The sequence below is a fragment of the Paramisgurnus dabryanus genome, chromosome 9 (assembly GCF_030506205.2).
Source record: "Paramisgurnus dabryanus chromosome 9, PD_genome_1.1, whole genome shotgun sequence".
Taxonomy (NCBI): Eukaryota; Metazoa; Chordata; class Actinopteri; order Cypriniformes; family Cobitidae; genus Paramisgurnus; species Paramisgurnus dabryanus.
In genome coordinates, this window is record NC_133345.1 from 18,432,560 (window position 1) to 18,453,243 (window position 20,684).

The following is a 20,684-nucleotide window of genomic DNA, read 5'->3' on the forward strand; positions in this document are numbered from 1 at the left end:
TTAATCTAGTCTTGTGGCAGAATCATGAAAGACCCATGTTTTGTGTGGGTTCATGTGGTCTCAGTATTGATTTACTAGACCACGTGTTCCCTGTGTCTTGTCTCTTTTACCCCGCTCCGTTGTCATCCTCCTCTTTATTGTTTAACCCATGTCACCTGTTGTCCTCATCAGTTCTCCCCTATTTAAGGTCCTTGTGTTTGTTGTCCTGTGCTTGTGCTTGTTCCAAAATCCTGTGAGTACGTTGTTTCAGAAGTCTTGTCTAGTAGAATTTAGTGTATTTTGTCAAGTTCATTGTTAGGTGTAACCCTGTTTAGTGTTTTAGTGTAGTTTAGGTCTTGTCCTGTTTAGTGTTCTCTCCCTCTGTATTAAGCATCCTGTTTATGTTGTTTTGCCCCCCAGTGGGTTTTATTTTCTGTTTTGTGTTATAATAAAAGTCTTGTTGAGATACATCTGTCTGCACTTGGGTTCCTCCTCATACACATAACATATATGGCTGCAGGGAAGGTTGGTGCCTTCACACACATGTCTTCACACACTTGCTGTTTTGCAGGCATACCAAGCCAACCTGCTGCGGGAAATCGATGAGAGCAGGAAGGTTGGGCCTGATCATTTAAAAAAAAAATTTAATGACCTTTTTGTTAGGAATAATAACCAGAGTCGTAGTCTCAATGCAAGTAATTTATTTGTATGAGTCACTCTTGAGTCATAGACGGGTTATCAAAGTCAATATTGTCTCAAGCCGCCGGTAAACCACACACAGCCACACAGTGTAATCCTCCTCGCAGACACAGGAACCTCAGGAAACAAACTGGCATACGCTTAAAGGCAAAGCATCCAGTAATCCAACTGTAGAAGACAGACACAAACGGGAACAACCTAACAGAAACCCGAACACAGGATTAGGACCCCGAAACAGAGACAGTAAGCCAAACGGGCAGGCTGAACCTACGGCGAGAGCAGAGAGGAGAGGTTAAACAATGTCGTGAGCAGAAACACTAGGACGGGCAGTGAGACAGTGATCTAACAACGAGCGTGTGACGGAAGACTAAACAGAAAGGTATAAATAGATAAGGAGGAAACTGGACACGGCTGGAAACTAATCAGAGAAACGAGAGGGAGGGGCAAGTGCACACGTGAAGATCCTTCACCACAGAGGTAAACACAAACGAACACATACACACACAAACAATCACCCATAGGGGTATTGCACAAAAGCAAGATAAGGGATTAAGCTGGGATTTTCCAGTTATCCTGCGGCCCGTTTCAGAAAGGTGGTTAACACTCTGGGGTCGGCTGCGGCGCGGGCGCCACAAACTCTTTATTTTTCGATCACTCCCCAAAGAGACTTAGATAACTCTGCTGATTTTTGACATACAGATATGATTTATACATCATTTAAAACGTTAAATTGTCTAGTTTTTTTCTGTCCACTCCCAATAAAAACAGCATGTTGTGCTTTTCGCAAAATTAAGAAAATAAACATGATGCGCGTTTTGTTCTCTCTCCCTCAGTGAAGTCCTTTCAGAAACACGTCAGAAAAATTAACTGTAACTTAACGAATATTTGTCTTATAAACAAAAGATAAATGTCTACATAATGCTTGGAATGTCTGCTTTTGGAAGATGTAAGTGAAATCGAAAACAAATATTGTAATTCGTTGTTAACTGTATTAGAAGAGAGAGATGTAGGCTACCGTCTTTCTTCTGTTGCTTCATTATCTATAATGAGCCACGCCCCGCTCCATTGAAGAGAAGAGCAGAGATCATCCATATTCATTAGTCAACCCCACAGTCAATGGACATTCCGTCTCTGCAGCCATTCACTGCTGTGTTGAGTTTTAATCCGAGTGCTGGAAACATGACATATACTTGTTTACTCGTGACTGTAACTAAAGTTATCTCCAGACGCGAGTGTGACTCGATCGACGTCCAAACGCACACACAATGCCTCATATTTGAAGCGCTTTGTGGTATCATTATAAAAGATGCGATTGCACACATCACTACTCGCGCCTAAATCTCCAGACAGACGCGAGTGTGTGTGCTTCGTCAGTGTGACGGGATCGATGTCCGACATATAAATCCTTATTTACTTGCGGATGTGTGTCAGTATCTCCAGACGCGAGTGTTTTCTTTGTCTTCCGTAAAACAGCTGAGGCAACGGGAACGCACATACACAAACACGCGAGTCAGGAAACTCGACGCGCTTTTTGGTATTCTTATAAAATACGCGATTGAACAGTACAATCCTTATTTAGTTGCGTCTAAGCGCATATCTCCGCACAGCAAGTTTATTAAACACAGGATCACTCGCATGTGCACACATTCACTGCTTTCATGATCAACACGTGAGGTAATGGCGGCGGCTGTAAACAAACATGGATAAGTTTATATATATATCATGTGTGTGTGTGTGTGTGTGTGTGTGTGTGTTTACATTATATTGAAAAGTAAACCTTATCATGGTTTTACTACAGAGAAAGTTACATTCCTGTTGAACATCCCCACAAGGCTCATTATGTGGCTCATTATTCAACTCTTTTGTCTCTCAGCTGTCAATCACTGATTATTCAGGAGCTTTCCCGCCTCCACGCATACAGCCTTTCCCAAGCAAAAGTGTCTTAGAAATTGTAAATCAATGTATTGCTTTATGTGATTGAGTAGGCCATATGATTTTCACATCATTTTGAAGAATAAACTCTAGACTACTAGATCCTATTTTGAAAAGTCTTTGGAAAACATGTTTAGAATGAGTTTTGTGGTGTTATATCAGTGACTTAAAAATTTTGCTTTTTCAAAAACCACGCATAAACATTTTTCTCTCAAAAATACAAACATGTACATACATGTTGATTATATGATATTGTAGCCCAGTTTTTGATGATCACAGTGTTATGAGACTTTTGCCATTAATATGTTTTCAAGCAACTGAAAAAAGCACAAATGTCAGTGCATGTCAAAACTTCCCCAGGGCCCTAAAAACCCCTTAGACCCCAGAGGGTTAAGTGCAAACTCTGAGTTTGTTAACTCTGAAATATGGGAAACTCTGAGTTTTCCGTTTCAAAATGAGAGGTAGGTTAAACCTAAGACAGCGGGGTAAGTCAAGCCTGTTTCAGAAGGAGAGGTAACTTATACTCAAGAGTCTGTTTCCAGAGTAACTTACTCTCGGAACCTAACCTGGTCGAGAGCAGTTTATGGCAGTCTCCTCCCCATTTTTAAAGGAGTAGCGGTGTTTAATCTTGTTAGTTGCTTTAGTACATTCATTCATTGCGCACAGTCTTTAAGTTATAATCAAATTGCCAGTGCAAATAATTTTACCTTAGTGCTTTATATATTTTATAAATTACACTTACATTTAAACAAAAAAAAAATTTAAACAGTATATTGAGATGACTCAAGCCAATTTGGTATACTGTACTTAGGTGCAGAGACGTCTAAGTGACTAAAATTTTAAGTGCTTTTATAGAGGATCCTGTAGTAGATGATGATACTGCATTCATTTGTAGGAATTTACATTTATGTTGCAAGAGTATTTTGAGACCCCGAGTGTTTTTTTGTCATTTCCACTTGCATTTATGTGAGCTGAATTATTATAATTTTTTTGCAGTCATTTTAGAAATATAATTATCCTTACGTCACTAATATCAGTCTTTGTGGCCGTGCTCTTACATCTAAACAGTTGCCTTGACATTTCTTATGAATTCACTCATCATTATCTCTGGTCTAGTGGGTAGTCTGTGTGCAGTGGTTAGCAGGGTTTAAATTGGGCCGGGGCCGTCCGGGGCTAAGCCCCGGCACATAGGCTGAAGGTCTCGCTCTGCTCTTGCCAGTGTACCAGCTGCGCTTGTGCGCGTGAACTCGCTGCGCTGGTGCGTGTGCACTGACGTGAAGGGAATAATGCGTTTCCATTCATTATAGGGCATTCTCACCAACCCAAGTTTAACGATTTGCGCGAGCAGATTACATAAAAAGTCAATGCAAAGACGCAACCAGGCGCGTCCTCGCACAGGGCGATGCAAATGACGCGAATTGGGCGACTTGACGAGAGAGAGAGCGTGCGCGAGAGAGAGAGAGATACAGTAGAGAGGTAAGAATGGTGCCCAGGTCGAGAAAACCTAATAGAAGACTAGAAATGTGTAAGGGATTAAAGTATTTGTCACTCATTTAATTACAGTATATTAACTGGATAACACTGGATATAACTCATTGTATAAGCATAGTTTAATAAAATAATGTATTTTGATTACACAAATCAAACCTAACTATATGATTGTTTTAGCTGCTGACCAGGGCTGGACTGGTAATCTGGCATTCCAAACCAAATAAATCTTAATAACTACCATTTATTTAGTAAATAAGGCATTTATAAGTAATACATTATTGTTAATGATGGCTGGCTGGAGAAAAAAAGCACCTTATATTCAGGTGTGCAGAATTATTAGCCACATTTTCTTTTGCATTTAAAATGGGCCAAAAAAACAAACTGGAAATTCATTATTTAATGTCCATAAGAAAGATGACATGTATGGAAATTGCTAAATTGAGGTGTGACCATTATACAAGAAATCCTGATTCGTGCAGCAAGGGCATAATATAGGATGAAAGGAAAAGTTATATACAAAATTAATGTTGGTTATTAAAATTACTGTGTTTTGGAATTGGTAAAAGGTTTAAAAAAAAAGTGATCAAAATATTCTGCACACACTGAAATGGGACTCGTGGCTCTGCCGCAGAGCTATGTTTCAACCGTTTCAATTGAAACGCGCCCCGCCCTAAAGGAGGGCCCCAGCCCGGCGCAAGAATGTTTGAACGTGGGGCTATGATTCCTGCACGGGGGAGCTCACATTGTCAGTGCCTGTGGATGTTAAGCAATCACATATCTTTCATTTTAAATCAATTAATTTCTGCTCTTTATTTTCTCTCGGACGTTCATTCGCGCTTTAGCCTGTAGAAATCGGATTATTAATATGAAATGAATGTATTTTATAAAAAAATATAGAACTGCATTAATATTTATTATATGTCATTTAAATTATTTTTAAAAGTAATTTCTTTCATTTTTATAAATCAATGTAGAATCGTTTACAGCAGCATCACAGTGCTTCATAAAAACTCTAAGAAAACGTGCACATGTGGATAATTCTAGAGGTTTAATTATTCTTTAGCATCGGGATCACTAGACGAGAGCTTAATAGCCTTATTTTTGTGAAAACCGACATTTCTTAAATGTGTTACCTGTCGTAGTTAGCCCGTGCGCATTCATTCCGACAAATTTTCCGTCACAAATGGAGAGAATATCAATTTGAAGTACTCATCGCTATATGCCCTATTTATTCCCTTCAAATATCAGAGCTGTGCAGAGAGTTGCGCAATTGTGTCTCATTGCGTGACTGTGACCGCTAAAATACACTTGGAGAATAGAGCAATGAAAGCAACGTCATTTTCATTTTATCTGGAGTGAAAGTTTAAGTGGCTCCCTTCCCGAAGTGCCCTTCAAGGGCGCAAAAACGCAGTTTTGAATTCGACCATGCTCTCACTCATCAGGCTTGTCTGTGCAAGTGCGATTCCAGGTTTTTAATAATACATTATTTTAGGGACTGATTTCAATGTTTTTTTTTTTTTAAATAATATTATTGGATTTTATACTAACCTTAATGCAGTATTTAATTGTATTTAAAATATGTGTATAACATCTGTGTGCATTTACTGACTGCCTTTAATATATTTTGTGCATGACGGCATTTTCCTCTAACGCAACATCCACACAATGTTCCATTAAATGAACATAATGACCAAGAACTTTAGATAAATGAGGGGTGATTTTTTTTACAGTGGCTTGGAAATCGTCTATTTTTGTTTTGCTCCCGCATAACAATGTAAACTGTTTTTATAATAGCCTATTGAACATAGATGCCATCAGCTCTCGTTCAGATTTTTATTGAGCACGAGGTGACAAAATCGCTGGACAAAGATAAACTTATCAGGGAATTCTCAGCACCCAAACACAGAAAGGTGGATTTCTAATAAGGTTTAGGTGTAATCTACGCTCGCCGCCAGGTGAGCTGTCTACGGTGCTGAAAAAACGCGGAGCCCATCCTTATTTATAAGTTCGGTTCAGTGTCAGTCAGACACTTGTCTTGTTTGCTTTTGTTAAATAATTCAAGTTGAGGGGATGTTTGAGATGTTTTTTTTTTTAAGTCAGCCCAGACAGCTGAAAATATCCTGCTCAAATCAATTAAGCAGAGAATTTAGCGTCCATGAAAGGGCGAGGCAACTATAATTGTATAGTTGTAATTAAATAAGGTTGGATCATTTCTTTTGAGCTGCCTGTTCGTGAAGCTAAAAGTGCACGTAATAAAATAATATACCATTGATGCAAACCAACAGGAATCCTTGCTTTTTGCTCTATTATGCTTATGTTTTATGTGGGTAGGGCCTCCTATTAGTTATTGAAACAGGCCACCAGATGCTTAAGGCCGGCTCTGCTCTGCCGCAAGACTGCGACTTCATTGTAACATTTATCAGGTCCCAGTGTTATCATAAGTTGTTCAGAATGGTTAGTTTAAACATTGTGCACTCACTGGCTTATACTATTATTTTTAAAACCTGCAAAGTCTTTTACAGCGCTTACATTTTTGTAATGTCACGTGTCAGCTCTTATACTTTTCTACTTTATCATTATATGGAGTTGGTAGTCAAGGTTTCACAAAGATTTGTGATCCTATGTAGTGGGCCGGTCGGGGCCAAAATGCCAGGGCCAATTTTTTGTCCCAGTCCGGCCCTGCTGCTGACCAGCATAGGGAATCTCTATGGCTATAATTTATAAGACATGTAAGAGTCTTTTTGGGTATCTTATGCCTAGAATTATTCAAGGAGGTTGATTCTTTTAACTTCCTTTAAAATGTGATCAATTGTGCATAATGACATGTGGAACAAATGGATAAAGGGTGTCAAACTCATAGATTTGCATCATTTAAAATTCAGATGCTCTTTTTAAAATATTTGAGGTCAACCTCTGACACAGCTTTACAGCTGAAACTTATCAAATCCTATCAGAGGTCCAGAATGTCATTGAAACACACCAGTGGCTTTTGCTGTCATCAGTATTAAACATGTTTCCCCTCGAAGTACCCCTCCCCGCAGAGCCCCCCCACATAACAAATCCCAATTTAACCCCTGGTGGTTAGGGCAGACGTACTGTCGGCGATCTGAGTTCGAATTCTGGCTCGGCGAATTTCTGTTTTATTCATGACAAACATTTGTAAGGTTCGTAGCCTTATATGCCAAAGTATTATGCTTAATTTCATTTTTAGCTGAGCTGCTGTCATATTTTTGTCCATGGGATTGCATCTGCATGAAAATGAATATAATAACGTTCAGTCCTCCGTTTATTTACTTTAAATATATTTTAACTGTGATGAAAAGTTAAATGTACGCATTTACTAGAGTAGCAATTTTCAAAAACAACTCTTTTCTTTAAAATATATGCTCGTAGTTGCTGTACACTTGCAGTAACACTTTCAGTTTTAGTAGTATAAAAGATTAAGACCTCTTTGTCACGTGCTGTTGCCATGGTAAATCGTAATATCTGAGCTCCATTGATGATGGCTTTTCATTGTGGCTGTGCACACGCTTAACTCAGAGTCATATGAAGGTATATTTGGTGCAAAACAACTGCACACCTGTGACAGTGGAATTTGTATTTGTAGAGATTATCCACACATGTGTATCAGTAAATTTGAATTCACAGAGGAAGAGTTGCAAACCTGTAGATTTTTTTTCTTTCCCTCAAATACAACACAACAGTTACACCTTCACAAATCCTTCAGTGCAGCTGCACAAATCCCATTTTACAAATCACAGATTAAGAAACTCACAAGCTCACATTTTTTGCTACAATTGCTGCAGTAAATATGGTGCATAACCTACTTGAACGCCTGCATCAAATAATGTGAAGTCACACACAAATTTTGTACATTCGCAAAATCAGTTTGTGCATCTGTGCGATGAGACTTGCATGTGTGTACAATTTTTTTTCACAAATATTTTTTTATTTTTTTAATATTTTCTAGCCCAAACACAAGTACATAAATACAACTGCTTGAATCTGCTGCTACGAGTTTCAAACACTCTTTTTCATGTGCTCTCTCTTCTGCACCAAATATCTCGAGATAAATGGTGCGAAAGTGATTTGTATACCTGTAGGCTTTGGCGAGCACTATTCAGCACTGCCCACCAGGTGGCGCATGACACTCACTGAAGCAGAGTTTATTAATTACCACCAATGTTTCAGCAAAGTAAATCGCCTTTATTAAGGTATTATTTTCACCAAGTGGAGAACAATATAAATGGGAGTGCTATTTATACACACATGAATGTAATTACATACAATACTCCAATGATTCATTAGTAAACAAAATATAAGTTCCATACATTTCAAACCATCAATATAAGTAGATTAAAAAATGCAAGCAGCAAATAGCGAATATTTCTGTCTTTTTGAATCGGGTAACTGAACAACTAAATTGTTTTTATTATTATCTAAACAGTTGTTCTGATTTCTTAACATTTACTTTGGATGCTAACCCAAATCAAATCAGCTTTATAGACTTGTGGATAGCTCGTAATTGTTTATATAGGGATCCGATTAAAAAACCTACAGCTCGTAATACACTATTGAGAGTGGATTCTTATTGTCATGAGCAGGGCCATACGCAGGATTTTATAAATACTGAGGTCCATATGTATTTTTTTAGGGCATGCACGCCAGGAAAAAAATTCTTATTTCTCTGCTCTACATATATGAATTATAACACATCAGAAAACCAAAGATTTGAATAACTCTAGATTTCAAACCATGTCAGTATGCGCAAGACTTGTGTTGTTTATTAGTAAGACATTGAAATAATTATGTTACCATCCTGGGCACACTGCTGTGTCAGTAAAGTAAACATAGGCTAACTGAATATAGGATCAGTTTAGTGAATTAACTAAAGGCTATCAATTGGATATTAAGATATTAAAAATGAATGGGACTTACATCATTTGGTATCTTATTTAAAGTTAAAATGTGTGTATTTGCTGCTTGCATTTTTTAATCTACTTATATTGATGGTTTGAAATGTATGGAACTTATATTTTGTTTACTAATGAATCATTGGAGTATTGTATGTAATTACATTCATGTGTGTATAATTAGCACTCCCATTTATATTGTTCTCCACTTGGTGAAAATAATACCTTAATAAAGGCGATTTACTTTGCTGAAACATTGGTGGTAATTAATAAACTCTGCTTCAGTGAGTGTCGGGGGCGCCACCTGGTTGGCTGTGCTGAACAGTGCTCGCCATAGCCTACAGGTATACAAATCACTTTCGCACCATTTATCTCGAGATATTTGGTGCAGAAGAGAGAGCACATGAAAAAGAGTGTTTGAAACTCGTAGCAGCAGATTCAAGCAGTTGTATTTATGTACTTGTGTTTGGGCTAGAAAATATAAAAAAAATAAAAAAATATTTGTGAAAAAAAATTGTACACACATGCAAGTCTCATCACACAGATGCACAAACTGATTTTGCGAATGTACAAAATTTGTGTGTGACTTCACATACTTTGATGCAGGTGTTCAAGTAGGTTATGCACCATATTTACTGCATCAATTGTAGCAAAAAATGTGAGCTTGTGAGTTTCTTAATCTGTGATTTGTAAAATGGGATTTGTGCAGCTGCACTGAAGGATTTGTGAAGGTGTAACTGTTGTGTTGTATTTGAGGGAAAGAAAAAAAATCTACAAGTTTGCAACTCTTCATCTGTGAATTCAAATTTACTGATACACATGTGTGGATAATCTCTACAATTACAAATTCCACTGTCACAGGTGTGCAGTTGTTTTGCACCAAATATACCTTCATAGAGTCAACCTACTCAGAGTCGATTGAACTGATGAGCTGTTCTGTAACCGAAAACTCAGAGTTTCCTATCTCAGAGTAAGTCAACTCAGAGTTCGAGTTTTAACTCAGAGTTGGTTGAACCTCCTTATTGAAACGGGCCCCTGGCTGAATTTAGCCCTGACTCGACTGCATGAAGGAAGGCTAAATTAATCTAGATGGAGTTACTATGGAGATTTACTCTTTGCAGCTAGCCTGCTCCAGAGCAGGCTAACAACCAGGCTAAGATTAATCATAGTGATTAATTCAATTCAAAGAACTTTATTAATCCCAGGGGGAGATTGCTTTCATGTTACAATTATAGAAAATAAAGAAATGAAAAAAAAAAGAAATAAAAAGACAAATATATGCCCATCAATAATTAAAAAATTAATAGATAAGAAATAATAATAATAATAAACTATACCGATATAAAAATGGGTAATTTTCTTCAATAGTGAATTGTCCCAGCACTTACAAAGAGGAGTTACACAGCCTTATGGCCACAGGTATAAAGGATCTTCTAAAACGCTCAGTAGAACACTAAGCAGTGATCAGTCTCTGACTAAATGTACTTCTCTGGTTGTGAAATTGTGGACTATTACCAGAATTCTGACTGCTACCACCTTTAATTCAATAAAAGCAATTGTTTAATTACTAGGCAACAGAAAACTAAAAAAAGGTTTTGTTATTAGAAAGCTGAACAACTTAAAAGATAGAAGAGCCATAGTCAGGGGTTAGTCAGGTTGTGTTTTTATTTGTTTCTTGAAGGTTGTGGAGGACTCAGCAGCTTGGGTTGGGGCTGTCAGTTCATTCCACAAGAGAGGAGCAAAAGGGGTTAAGTGTTTTTTGTGAATGAGAACTTATAGGCTATCCAATTAGAAGTTAAAACAATTCAGCTAATAAAACCACACATACACATTTCTAACATGCATAATATTCAAAATAGTACAGAAAGTATTAAAATTCTATGATGCAAAAATATCCCACAAGCCATCCATCATCATTTGCATTTTAACAGAACATTTTGTTTTGCATGTAGTTATTCTTTATGAACTAAATAATTTGAGCCTGAGAATGAAAAGGAAGTTGAAATTAAACCAGATAGAAAAATGTAGTTACAGTTAATGTTCTTGTAAAAATAACATGCAAAATGACATTGTTTCAAATATTTTGTTATTAAAAATGTCATAATTGAACGAATGAGATTTAATGACAGTTGTCGTAAATGTGCATAAAATATTTTTCATGTTCATAGCACGTGTCATGTCATGATTATGAATGTGTCATGTCAGTCTTATGAACACCCCTGCATGTAAAGTGTTACCATATATTAAATACTATAACATTTAATAAGAATTTAGAAATTTAAAAATGAAAAGGAAGCAGCTGGTTCTCGATGGGCAGACATTGGCTGGGTAACACGATGATGGGAGGCAAGTAGATCAGTGGTGTGATGAACATCATGGCAACTGGAACTGGGTCTGTTAGTCTCAGTGTCCTCATATAATTCATATAACTACCAGACCCTTGCTCAACAAGTAAACAACGCACCAGAGTGGCTGTTAAACTATCCCAAACTGCATTTTTTTTTTAACCCAGATGCATAACCAGACCTCTGGTGATTATAGCAACCCATGACAGAGCATCAATATAAAAGTGTTTTACAATTCACTCACTCTTTATACACTTTGCAACAGAATTCTTTTGTATAATGGTATTTATTAGCAGGTCCCATTCAAATATTCCTAATCTTCTCATGTATTATGTTCTTGTTGTTTTATCGATATATTGACACAAAATAGTTTAGATGAATGTTTTAGAATTACTCAATTAATATCACATGTAGACCATGTTTGGTATCTATGAGTTGCATTTTTGATATCCTAGATGCATGGTGTTTTGGGAACTCATATTAATGTAATAAAACTTTTTAAAGTTTCCACCTCAACATCCAATCAAATTTCATATGCAAAACAGCATGTTGAAAGACAAAGAGCGTTCCCTCTGAAAGTACAACCTGTGATTAGGATATCTCTTTAGGTTGTGACATACTTACAGTTTAAAGACCACTGCCTTTTTCTTTAAAAAGCATTACTTCAACTTGAGTTTCTTTCTTGGAGGAATTTCATCAAGATGAGGATGCTGAACTAGAAGGATCATCTGCATCAAACTGGTTTGTTTTAGGCTGAATTACAAACACTGCCATAACTTTATGCTTTATTCTGATTTCTACTTAAACTTTAAATTTCTTCCAATGCTGAACTGTATTTGTGTGTGATTGTAGATTTATGTGTTTAGTTAGTAAAGTCTGGTTTGTATCACACATGATACCTTAAAGCTGTTGAATCAATATGCATTTTACAGATGCCAATAATATTATTTCATGCAGATTCATATTGCAGTTGTTGCTGTTGCCAGCCAGCGGCAGCATTTTTTTTTATGATTTTCACAAAGTTGAATGCCTTCCAGAAAATGTTCTTCCTTAAATATATAAACATACACAATATCAAATGAAAGAACAGACCATCTGCTTTAAAAAAAAAAAAAGGTTTCATCCTACCTTCTTTAGTTCTTTTTTATCACCTCTCAAATATGGGTAGGTTTTTTTCAAAAACACCCAATTTTGAGCAAAAAGCTGAGATAATATTTTTTTTTAGAAGGACTTGTCAAAAGTAATGCATTTTGCATTACCTGTTGATGACACCAAATCAATAACAGAACAAATATTGCATTACAAATGATGATTTTGCACTTTCTGCTTCCCCACCTGATAATTTCTGTCCAATGAATAGATGATCATAACACACATGTGGTTTTGTTTAAAAATGTAGGGGTAACCACACACACAAAAACAAATCATTTTATTTGGCCTGGACCAAAGCAAGTGAAGCGTATGTTCCTGGTATTAATACACAAGTAAGTGTTGCAATACACATGTCAAAGCAGTGGTGCCTTCAAAGCAGTGGCGGCTGGTGACTTCCTTTTTTTGAAGCGGACGATGCGAAGTTCGTCACAACATGTATGTAGCTTGTCATGTGTGTGGTTCGTCATTTGTAAATATCTGTTATGCGCTTTGAGAGATCATGTGTGCCAAACTTTAGTGAATTCACGTGTCATGCCAAATTAAGTGCCTGCTGCCTTGAACTTGAAAGGAGACGATTGCGTGTGCCAGATACTGGCATAATCTCATGCATAATCACAGTTTACTGTTAAGGGAGTGTGTTGTGTGTATTTAGGGAACGTGGCCTCTTTTATCATAAACGGTTTTGACGTGTCTCCAGCAGGCACTTATTTTGACAAAACACATGATGCACACAGGATCTCTTCACACGCATGACACATATTTTGGAAAAGGTACCCACACATGTGACAATCTGAACACTTATTTTGAATTATCGCATCCTCGGAAGTGCAGTCACGAGCCGCCACTGCTTCAAAGTGCCTTAAACACACCGGTCCAGCAGCACACAATTAAAATTTTAATTGTACAATAATTGTTTTACCTCAGTTGTCTTGTTTTTGTAATTGTTTGAATCAAAAAATGAAATTGAACATAAAAATGGTTAATTGCACAGCCTACTGTATAAACAAACCCACATTTTGATATAGAAGCACTAGTTGGAGAATAAAGACTATAGAATAACTTTTTTACTATTGATGGAAACTTATTAAAGCATATTACTTTTAATCATATTTTAACATGACATTGTAAACTTATCTTACAATTTCTCTGTTTTTCAGATCATATACAGGTATTTGGTTTCCAAATCAACTGGAAAGGACCAGTCAATTAATAGCTTAAAAGACTTTTAGGTCACCCTCTATTGCTGAAAACTTACAAAGGTCTGGACATCATTTGAAACTGAAGGTATGAGTAGAGCAGAAAGACAGATAGAGGAGAGAGGATACTGGGGGAGTAAAGCAGAGTTTCTTCTGGCTGTAGCAGGAAATGTAGTTGGTCTTGGTAACGTCTGGAGGTTTCCATACCTCTGCTACAAATATGGAGGAGGTACGAGACCACCACAAGTTCAAATAAACAAATGTTCATTAGATTTTTGTCAGTGGTATTTAAATAATGTATTTTTTGATCTGGTGTGTTCTTAGGTGCGTTTCTGATACCCTACCTTGTGTTTGTGGTTACCTGTGGGGTTCCTCTGTTCCTACTAGAGACGGCAATGGGACAGTACACAAGGGAAGGTGCCATTACATGTTGGCATCGCCTCTGTCCTCTGGCTGTAGGTGAGTTATAAGAAAAAACAATCTCTTTCTAAAAGATTTGAATAAATTAATAAAATAAATAATGACTTTAATGCCATTCTTTTGGTACTACAGTATATGGATGTTGCATGTGGTACTATAAGGTGGATTCACTTGTAAGAAAAAATGATGAAGACATTGAAAATCTTACTGTAGTAGCAGTGGTACATAAATAGGCCTGCCGTGATGTTTACTTTGTATAGCTCTCTATATTGCCTTTGTTTTTGTACAAATAAAAAGTAATCTGAAACATAACCATAACATATTGGGCGGTTTCCTGGACAGGTTTATGATTAATCCAGGACTAGGCCTTAGTACTATTATGATATTATGAATTATGAATATTTGCAACATTACAGAACTTTTATATTTATAGACATATTTAACCACTCAAAAGACAAAGGAAAACATGAAATCATATGACTCCTTTAAACAAAGTTTTTTCAGTACGTTGGAAGCTGTTGCTCCCGTTGCAGCATGGTATGACTATCACAGCCTTTATGACACCACAGCCCTTAAAAAGCAACTATGGTCTGATTCATGATTTTACATTTCCTTTGGGGTTTGTACCTTTTGCATATCGTTAACATGCACTAATACACCCTTACACACCAAAGTAAACGATGACTCGAGTTATCGTCTCCAGCGTAAATCTCTTTTTTTGGACTACAACAAACACACAGACTGTAGGCAACAGTTTATTTCCTGGGCCTGTTGACGTGGACACGATGGTCATTATCATAATTCATCCCACTTGACTCACAGCCTGTAAGTTAACTCCTGTTAGCATTGTATTGTGAGCGAATATTTCAAACATGGTAGGGAGCGTCACATTTTCAACTGACGTCAGAGGTATTCAGGCCAATCACAACGTACAGATTAGTTGGCCAATCAGGGACACCTCGCTTTTCAGATGGGTGAGTTTTGTACAAAATCAAAGCGTTTGAGGAAGGCATGTATATCTGGAGCTACAAAAATGTACGGTATGTGGAAAATAATGTGTTTTTAACCATAAACCATGCAAACACATTGTATTATACCAAATACACCACATAAAATGTTATTGTAGCAATGAAATAGATGCACTTTAGGTGAGAAAAGTATTAACACATGACTCAGTAGAAAAAGAAACCATCTGGTTTAAGAAATAATTAGTAGACAAAGATAAAACTTAAAGTGCTTGGACCTGTTATGTAACCCAGTGGTTCTCAAACTGGGGGCCGCAAGATGGTGCTAGTGGGGCCCCAGTTTTATGACATTTTATGACAAATAAATTAATTTATCATGAATTCTGTGGAATTAAACCTAAAAAAATATAAGGCTACTCACCAACAGCACTACTTTGTATCATTCAATATGTTTGTTTAATTAAAAGTTCAGTTTTAGAACAGTTTTGTCATAAATTTTCTTTGGGGGGGCCAAGAAGAAATGCTCCGTACACAAGGGGGCCGCACGCTGAAAAAGTTTGAGAACCACTGATGTAACCCACTCAAATGTATAAAATAAATGGAAGACCTGTATTTGTAGCACCCTACCAGTTGTTATTTTGTTCAATGTAATTTTTTTAAAAATGCCAAAAAAAAAACTTAAAGTGCAAGTATATTCAAGTCATACAAGTATTTTCTAGTCAATAGGGCTGTTCACATTGCGCGTAACCCTGGGTTATCTTCGTTCTAAACCCTGGTTTTAATCTTGGGTTAAGGATTGTTTCATACTGTACTTGTAATTTAGAAACAGGATTATCCCTGAAATTAACCTAGGGTCATAAAAACCTGCTCACCCTGCTGAAAAAGACAGCAAACCAGCATGACCAGCATATGTTGTGTTTTGGTGCTGGTATGCTGGTGACCCAGCTAAACCAGCATAGACCAGCATAATTCCCATGGTGGTCCATGCTGGTTTGATGCTGTTTTTTTCAGCAGGGCAGAAGCAGGGTTAACCTCGCATTGCAGTGCCAAATGCATGCAGCGTGAAATGAAGCAGGGTTAGAATGTTATGATGACCCATATTTAACACAGCTGAAGCAGCTCATCAAGATGTTTAGGGTTGCTTGATAACTACTGACAGCTGTAGGAGCAGGGTTGAAGACACCTGACCCAGGGTTTAGGATTGCACAGTGTGAAATGTCAGATTATGAATACCCAGGGTTAACTCTTACAGCCTGGTTAGATATGAACAGTGTGAAACATGTAACAGAAAACCCAGGATTCTGTTAACCCGGGGTTTAGAATAACCCAAGATTAACTTTTTCCAATGTGAAAAAGCCCTTAAGTGTGTTTTCTCTTGTCAGGTATTGGTTATGCAGGTCAGCTGATTCTGCTGTACAGCTGCATCTGTTACATCATCATTCTGGCCTGGGCACTTTTCTACCTTCTCTTCTCTTTCAGTTCTCAACTGCCATGGGCCAGCTGTGACAACACCTGGAATACAGGTGATAACTATTAACAACTAATAACATCAGTATTCAAGCGCACCATAACAAAAAGCTAACTCTGTTTTTATCTCTGTGTTAGATGACTGTGTAAATCTTGGTGCAAAGAATTTGACTCTCAACCACACAGCACAAATGAATTCCACGTCTGCAGCTACTGAATTCTGGGAGTAAATCAATAAAATCAAATTGTCATGACGAATCTTGCATGAACAATCTGAATTTTATAGTAATACATGAAAAAAAAACATAATAAAAAGCTTTTCTTCTGTCCCATTGTACAGACGCAGAGTGCTGTCTCTCTCTGGTGGTATTGAACAGATGGGTAAAATCAACTGGGAGATTCTTTTGTGTCTCATTGCAATGTTGATCATATGTTATTTCTGTATCTGGAAAGGAGTCAAATCAACAGGCAAGGTGTGAACAATATTTAAGAAAACGTTGAGGCATTTGATAAAAATTATTTATTTTATGATTCATGTCTTTGATTGTTCAACATTATTATATGGAACATTAACATGAAGCATGATAAAAACCTTGGGCACTTAAGAATATTTTAGTATTTTACATATATAGTGTTTAACTCTTTCCCTGCCAGCGTTTTTAGGTTGCCAGCCAGCGCCAGCATTTTTCATGATTTTCACAATGCCTGCCAGAAATATACAATATATCAAATGAAAGAACAGACCATCAGCTTAAAAAAAGTTTCATCTTACCTTCATTAGTTCCCTTTTTATGACATCTCAAATATTGGTAGTTTTTTTTTCAAAAACAATGTGTAATATAGATAAAATGATAAAATATGAGCATTTCTTGTATTGTGTTTTTATTATAGGTGGTGTATTTTACTGCCACATTTCCTTATGTGATGTTACTTGTGTTGCTGATTCGTGGGTTGACTCTTCCTGGAGCCCTACAGGGGATTAAGTTTTACCTGTATCCTGACCTGTCCCGTCTCTATGACCCACAGGTAGGCCTACCCTCTAAATCTGCACTCTGCATACAGTTGTGGACAAAAATAGTGGCATCCTTGGTACTGTAAATATGAGCTAATAAAGCTTTGAAAATAAATCTAAAATGTTTCTCCTTTTGAGCTTTAATTAAAAAAACAAAAAAATCACAAAAATACAATGTTTTATTAAAGTTAAACAATTGAACGTGTGGGGGATTACATTATGAAATAAATGTTTTTCTCTAATACACAGGGGAATACATTTTAAGTAAGACAAAGCCCAAAACCTCTTAATCAATTATCACAGTGGATAAAACCAAAAACTATAGTTTTGATGTTCAGCAAAAGATTGTCATGCACACAAAATAGAACGTGGCTTTAAGGAAATATTTAAACCATAAAAACATCTATTTCCACAATCATGGAAATAATATGTTTTAATTGACTGGATATGTTGCAAATCTGTCTGAAAGAGGATGTGTGTCTATATCGTCTTAATACTCAGCAAGGAGAATAATTTGAATGGACAAAGACTCTCCAAGGATCACGGGCAGTGGGCAGTGCTCTGACATACTGTATGGTGCAGAAACACTTCCGGCAGCCCGAGTTTGAATGCCGGCTCGAGGCCCTTTGCTGATCCCATACCCCTCTTTCCACCCAACCTTCCTGTCATCTCCTTAAATAGTTACTGTCAAATAAAGGCAAAAATGCCCCCCCCCAAAAATGGGACACCACTACTATGTCGTCCTACATCAAAGCAGAAGCAATGTTTATTACAAATTTCAAAGATGCCACCGTCACCTGTAGTCATATAAGCACTGGTAAAATTGGGCCGGAGCTCACCGGGGCGTAGCTCCGCCTCCTCGGGTCCACAACACACCCTGCAGGAGCTCAGCTCTGTCTCCTTCAGCAACAGGGTTTAAATTGAGCAGGGGCCAAATATTTTTGATAAAATTTATTTTGACATTCGTGACATTCGTGTCGCGGTTGGTTGGTTCGTTTGAAATAAAGATGCCATTTAAATGTTTGTTATTTTGGACGGGATTAGTTTTACTGGGGGACCTCTGAGGAAATCATGCTTCTCAGAGGTTCACTGTGTTTTTAATCCCGTCCGAATCTTCCATGTCTGTGTTTTTCCTCTGCAACCTCTGAAAAAATTCCATAGCAATTACCTAAGGTTTTTCGCCAAAGGTCTTCTGATAAATGTAATCCCATCCGGATGCAAATGTCTGTGTTTGCTCGCAATATCTTTTGAAAACGCGGTTCTTTTCGTGTTATGGCCCACATGATCTGCCGTAAGGTCTTGAGTCCCATTCTTTCAGATATGGATGTTTTTTTCCATTCGGCGGGATAAAATAATTAAATCAAGACGAGCTGAATATCTGTTAAGACTAAACACTGTAATATCAGTAACGTTATAAGATAAGAAACTCAACCTTATTTTGTTTCACTCTGGAATGGTAATGTTAATTAAAGGTAGGGTAACAGATTTGATCCTGAAACATTTTTTGTTATGCTGGTTAAAAGTCTCCTCACATCCTGATAGCAATCACTGTGTTCAGTTGTTTAAATGTATTTGTAGAAATTTATGTCATCTGTGAAAGGCGTAGGACCAAAAAATGTTCAACAAATCATAGATTTCGGTCCGAACGGACGTTTCCATTTTTGTCCCTCATACGTAAGCGTAATTTGAATGCCCACCGCGCAGCAAGTCCACGCAGACACCATACGTCATCGGCGCGTTCACGTGCGCTCACCTCCTGTCTGTAAACATTGAGAACAGCAAACTTTTCTGCTGAATTGAAAACCTTCCACAGGAGGCACACAATGAAAGACATCTTTTATAACAACAACAGCAAAAACCGCCTGGATCAGCCAGAGCAAAAACGCAAATTAACATCGGTAACTTTACTGCTTTACCACGAGATGCAAACAGCTACAGGAGGCAAAGGGTCTGAAAGGGTCGTTGCACTGTTTATTTTGGTAAGGTAGGTACGCGATATGTTTGTACTGAGATGGATTCAGATATTGTACTTTGATGAAACATTGTGTTGCTTATGAAATTTGTGTTTGTTTACAGATTAGCGTAACGATATAACGTTAGTTACTACGTCTACACAACCGAACGTGTGCTTAAACTAATTCTGATGTAAACCAGTTGTTTGATTAGTTTGGAATTGTTAATCGACTTTGTACTGCAAAGTTTTCTTACTGCTGAATGAGACATGAGATGTGAACGTCTGATCTGTGCGTGTTCATGTGTTTTGTAAGAGGCGTGACTTTGGATGGCGATTTGACTTGAGGGTGGGATCGGGATTTCATTGCTAGGCGGCTACCGTTAGCATTTTTCAAAATGTGTTACCCTACCTTTAATAAAGATAATAAATTGTTATTAATCATTATTTCTTAATTTCTTTGGGTTATTATAAGCAGCCAGGTATATAAAACACGTAGGCTATTTTATATGATTTGTGTAAGTTATTTTGATTTGTTAAAATTAAATTAATAAATTACATGTTCTGTAATAATTTTACATTATAAGCAAAATATCAAACATTAGGCTACAAACACGCATATCCTGAGCACGTGATTTTCTGCAACGCCAAAACAATTTTAATCCCGTCCGAATTGGCCACAATCACAGACGTCTTTTTTTGCGGTCCAAGTTGCGGGCAGGTTAGTTGAAAACGTCGGTCGGGTGCCGGTTGTTTATACATTGACCCGCGCATCAATGGTACGCAGCCCTGCGTCTCACTCAGATCCTCAAGAATGCGCATTCGCACAGGATCATAACATTAGACATTGTAGAGATGAGAGACAAAGAGGTAAGAATGGTGCACACCTCGAGAAAACTTAATAGAAGTCTAGAAACAAATGATTAAAGTATGTATAGCTATGTCATTCATCTCATTGCAATATGTTAAATAGATAACACTAAACTTATAGACCCCTTCAAGGTTTGTAAACATTGAATGACTATCGGGTGCGCGCGCAGCATGGGGTCAAACTGTTCATACAATCGAGGCTTTAAAATTTAATCTAACAGGGCTGAAAAATGATGACTTACCTCAAATGAAGTGAGCACTACAATCACAAGCCTCTTTGATATTTGTATTG

General features: G+C 37.3%; 1 protein-coding gene across 3 annotated transcripts in view; it reads left to right on the forward strand.

Moving 5' to 3' along the window:
* The first annotated feature begins 774 nt into the window (after positions 1-774).
* LOC135746397 (sodium- and chloride-dependent GABA transporter 2-like) overlaps positions 775-20,684 on the forward strand; it is a 39,481-nt gene continuing 19,571 nt past the window's right edge. Inside the window, exons 1-8 of one of the 3 annotated variants that reach the window (XM_073815725.1) lie at positions 775-1,155; positions 12,048-12,100; positions 13,669-13,936; positions 14,032-14,166; positions 16,475-16,615; positions 16,698-16,785; positions 16,900-17,032; positions 17,451-17,585. In XM_073815725.1, coding sequence (XP_073671826.1) covers positions 13,798-13,936; positions 14,032-14,166; positions 16,475-16,615; positions 16,698-16,785; positions 16,900-17,032; positions 17,451-17,585 — 771 coding nt within the window. In that variant the 5' untranslated portion in view covers positions 775-1,155; positions 12,048-12,100; positions 13,669-13,797. Of the gene's footprint in view, positions 1,156-11,957; positions 12,101-13,668; positions 13,937-14,031; positions 14,167-16,474; positions 16,616-16,697; positions 16,786-16,899; positions 17,033-17,450; positions 17,586-20,684 lie in introns of those variants that run through there. The other 2 variants (XM_065265064.2, XR_012337322.1) reach the window with 2 other exon arrangements.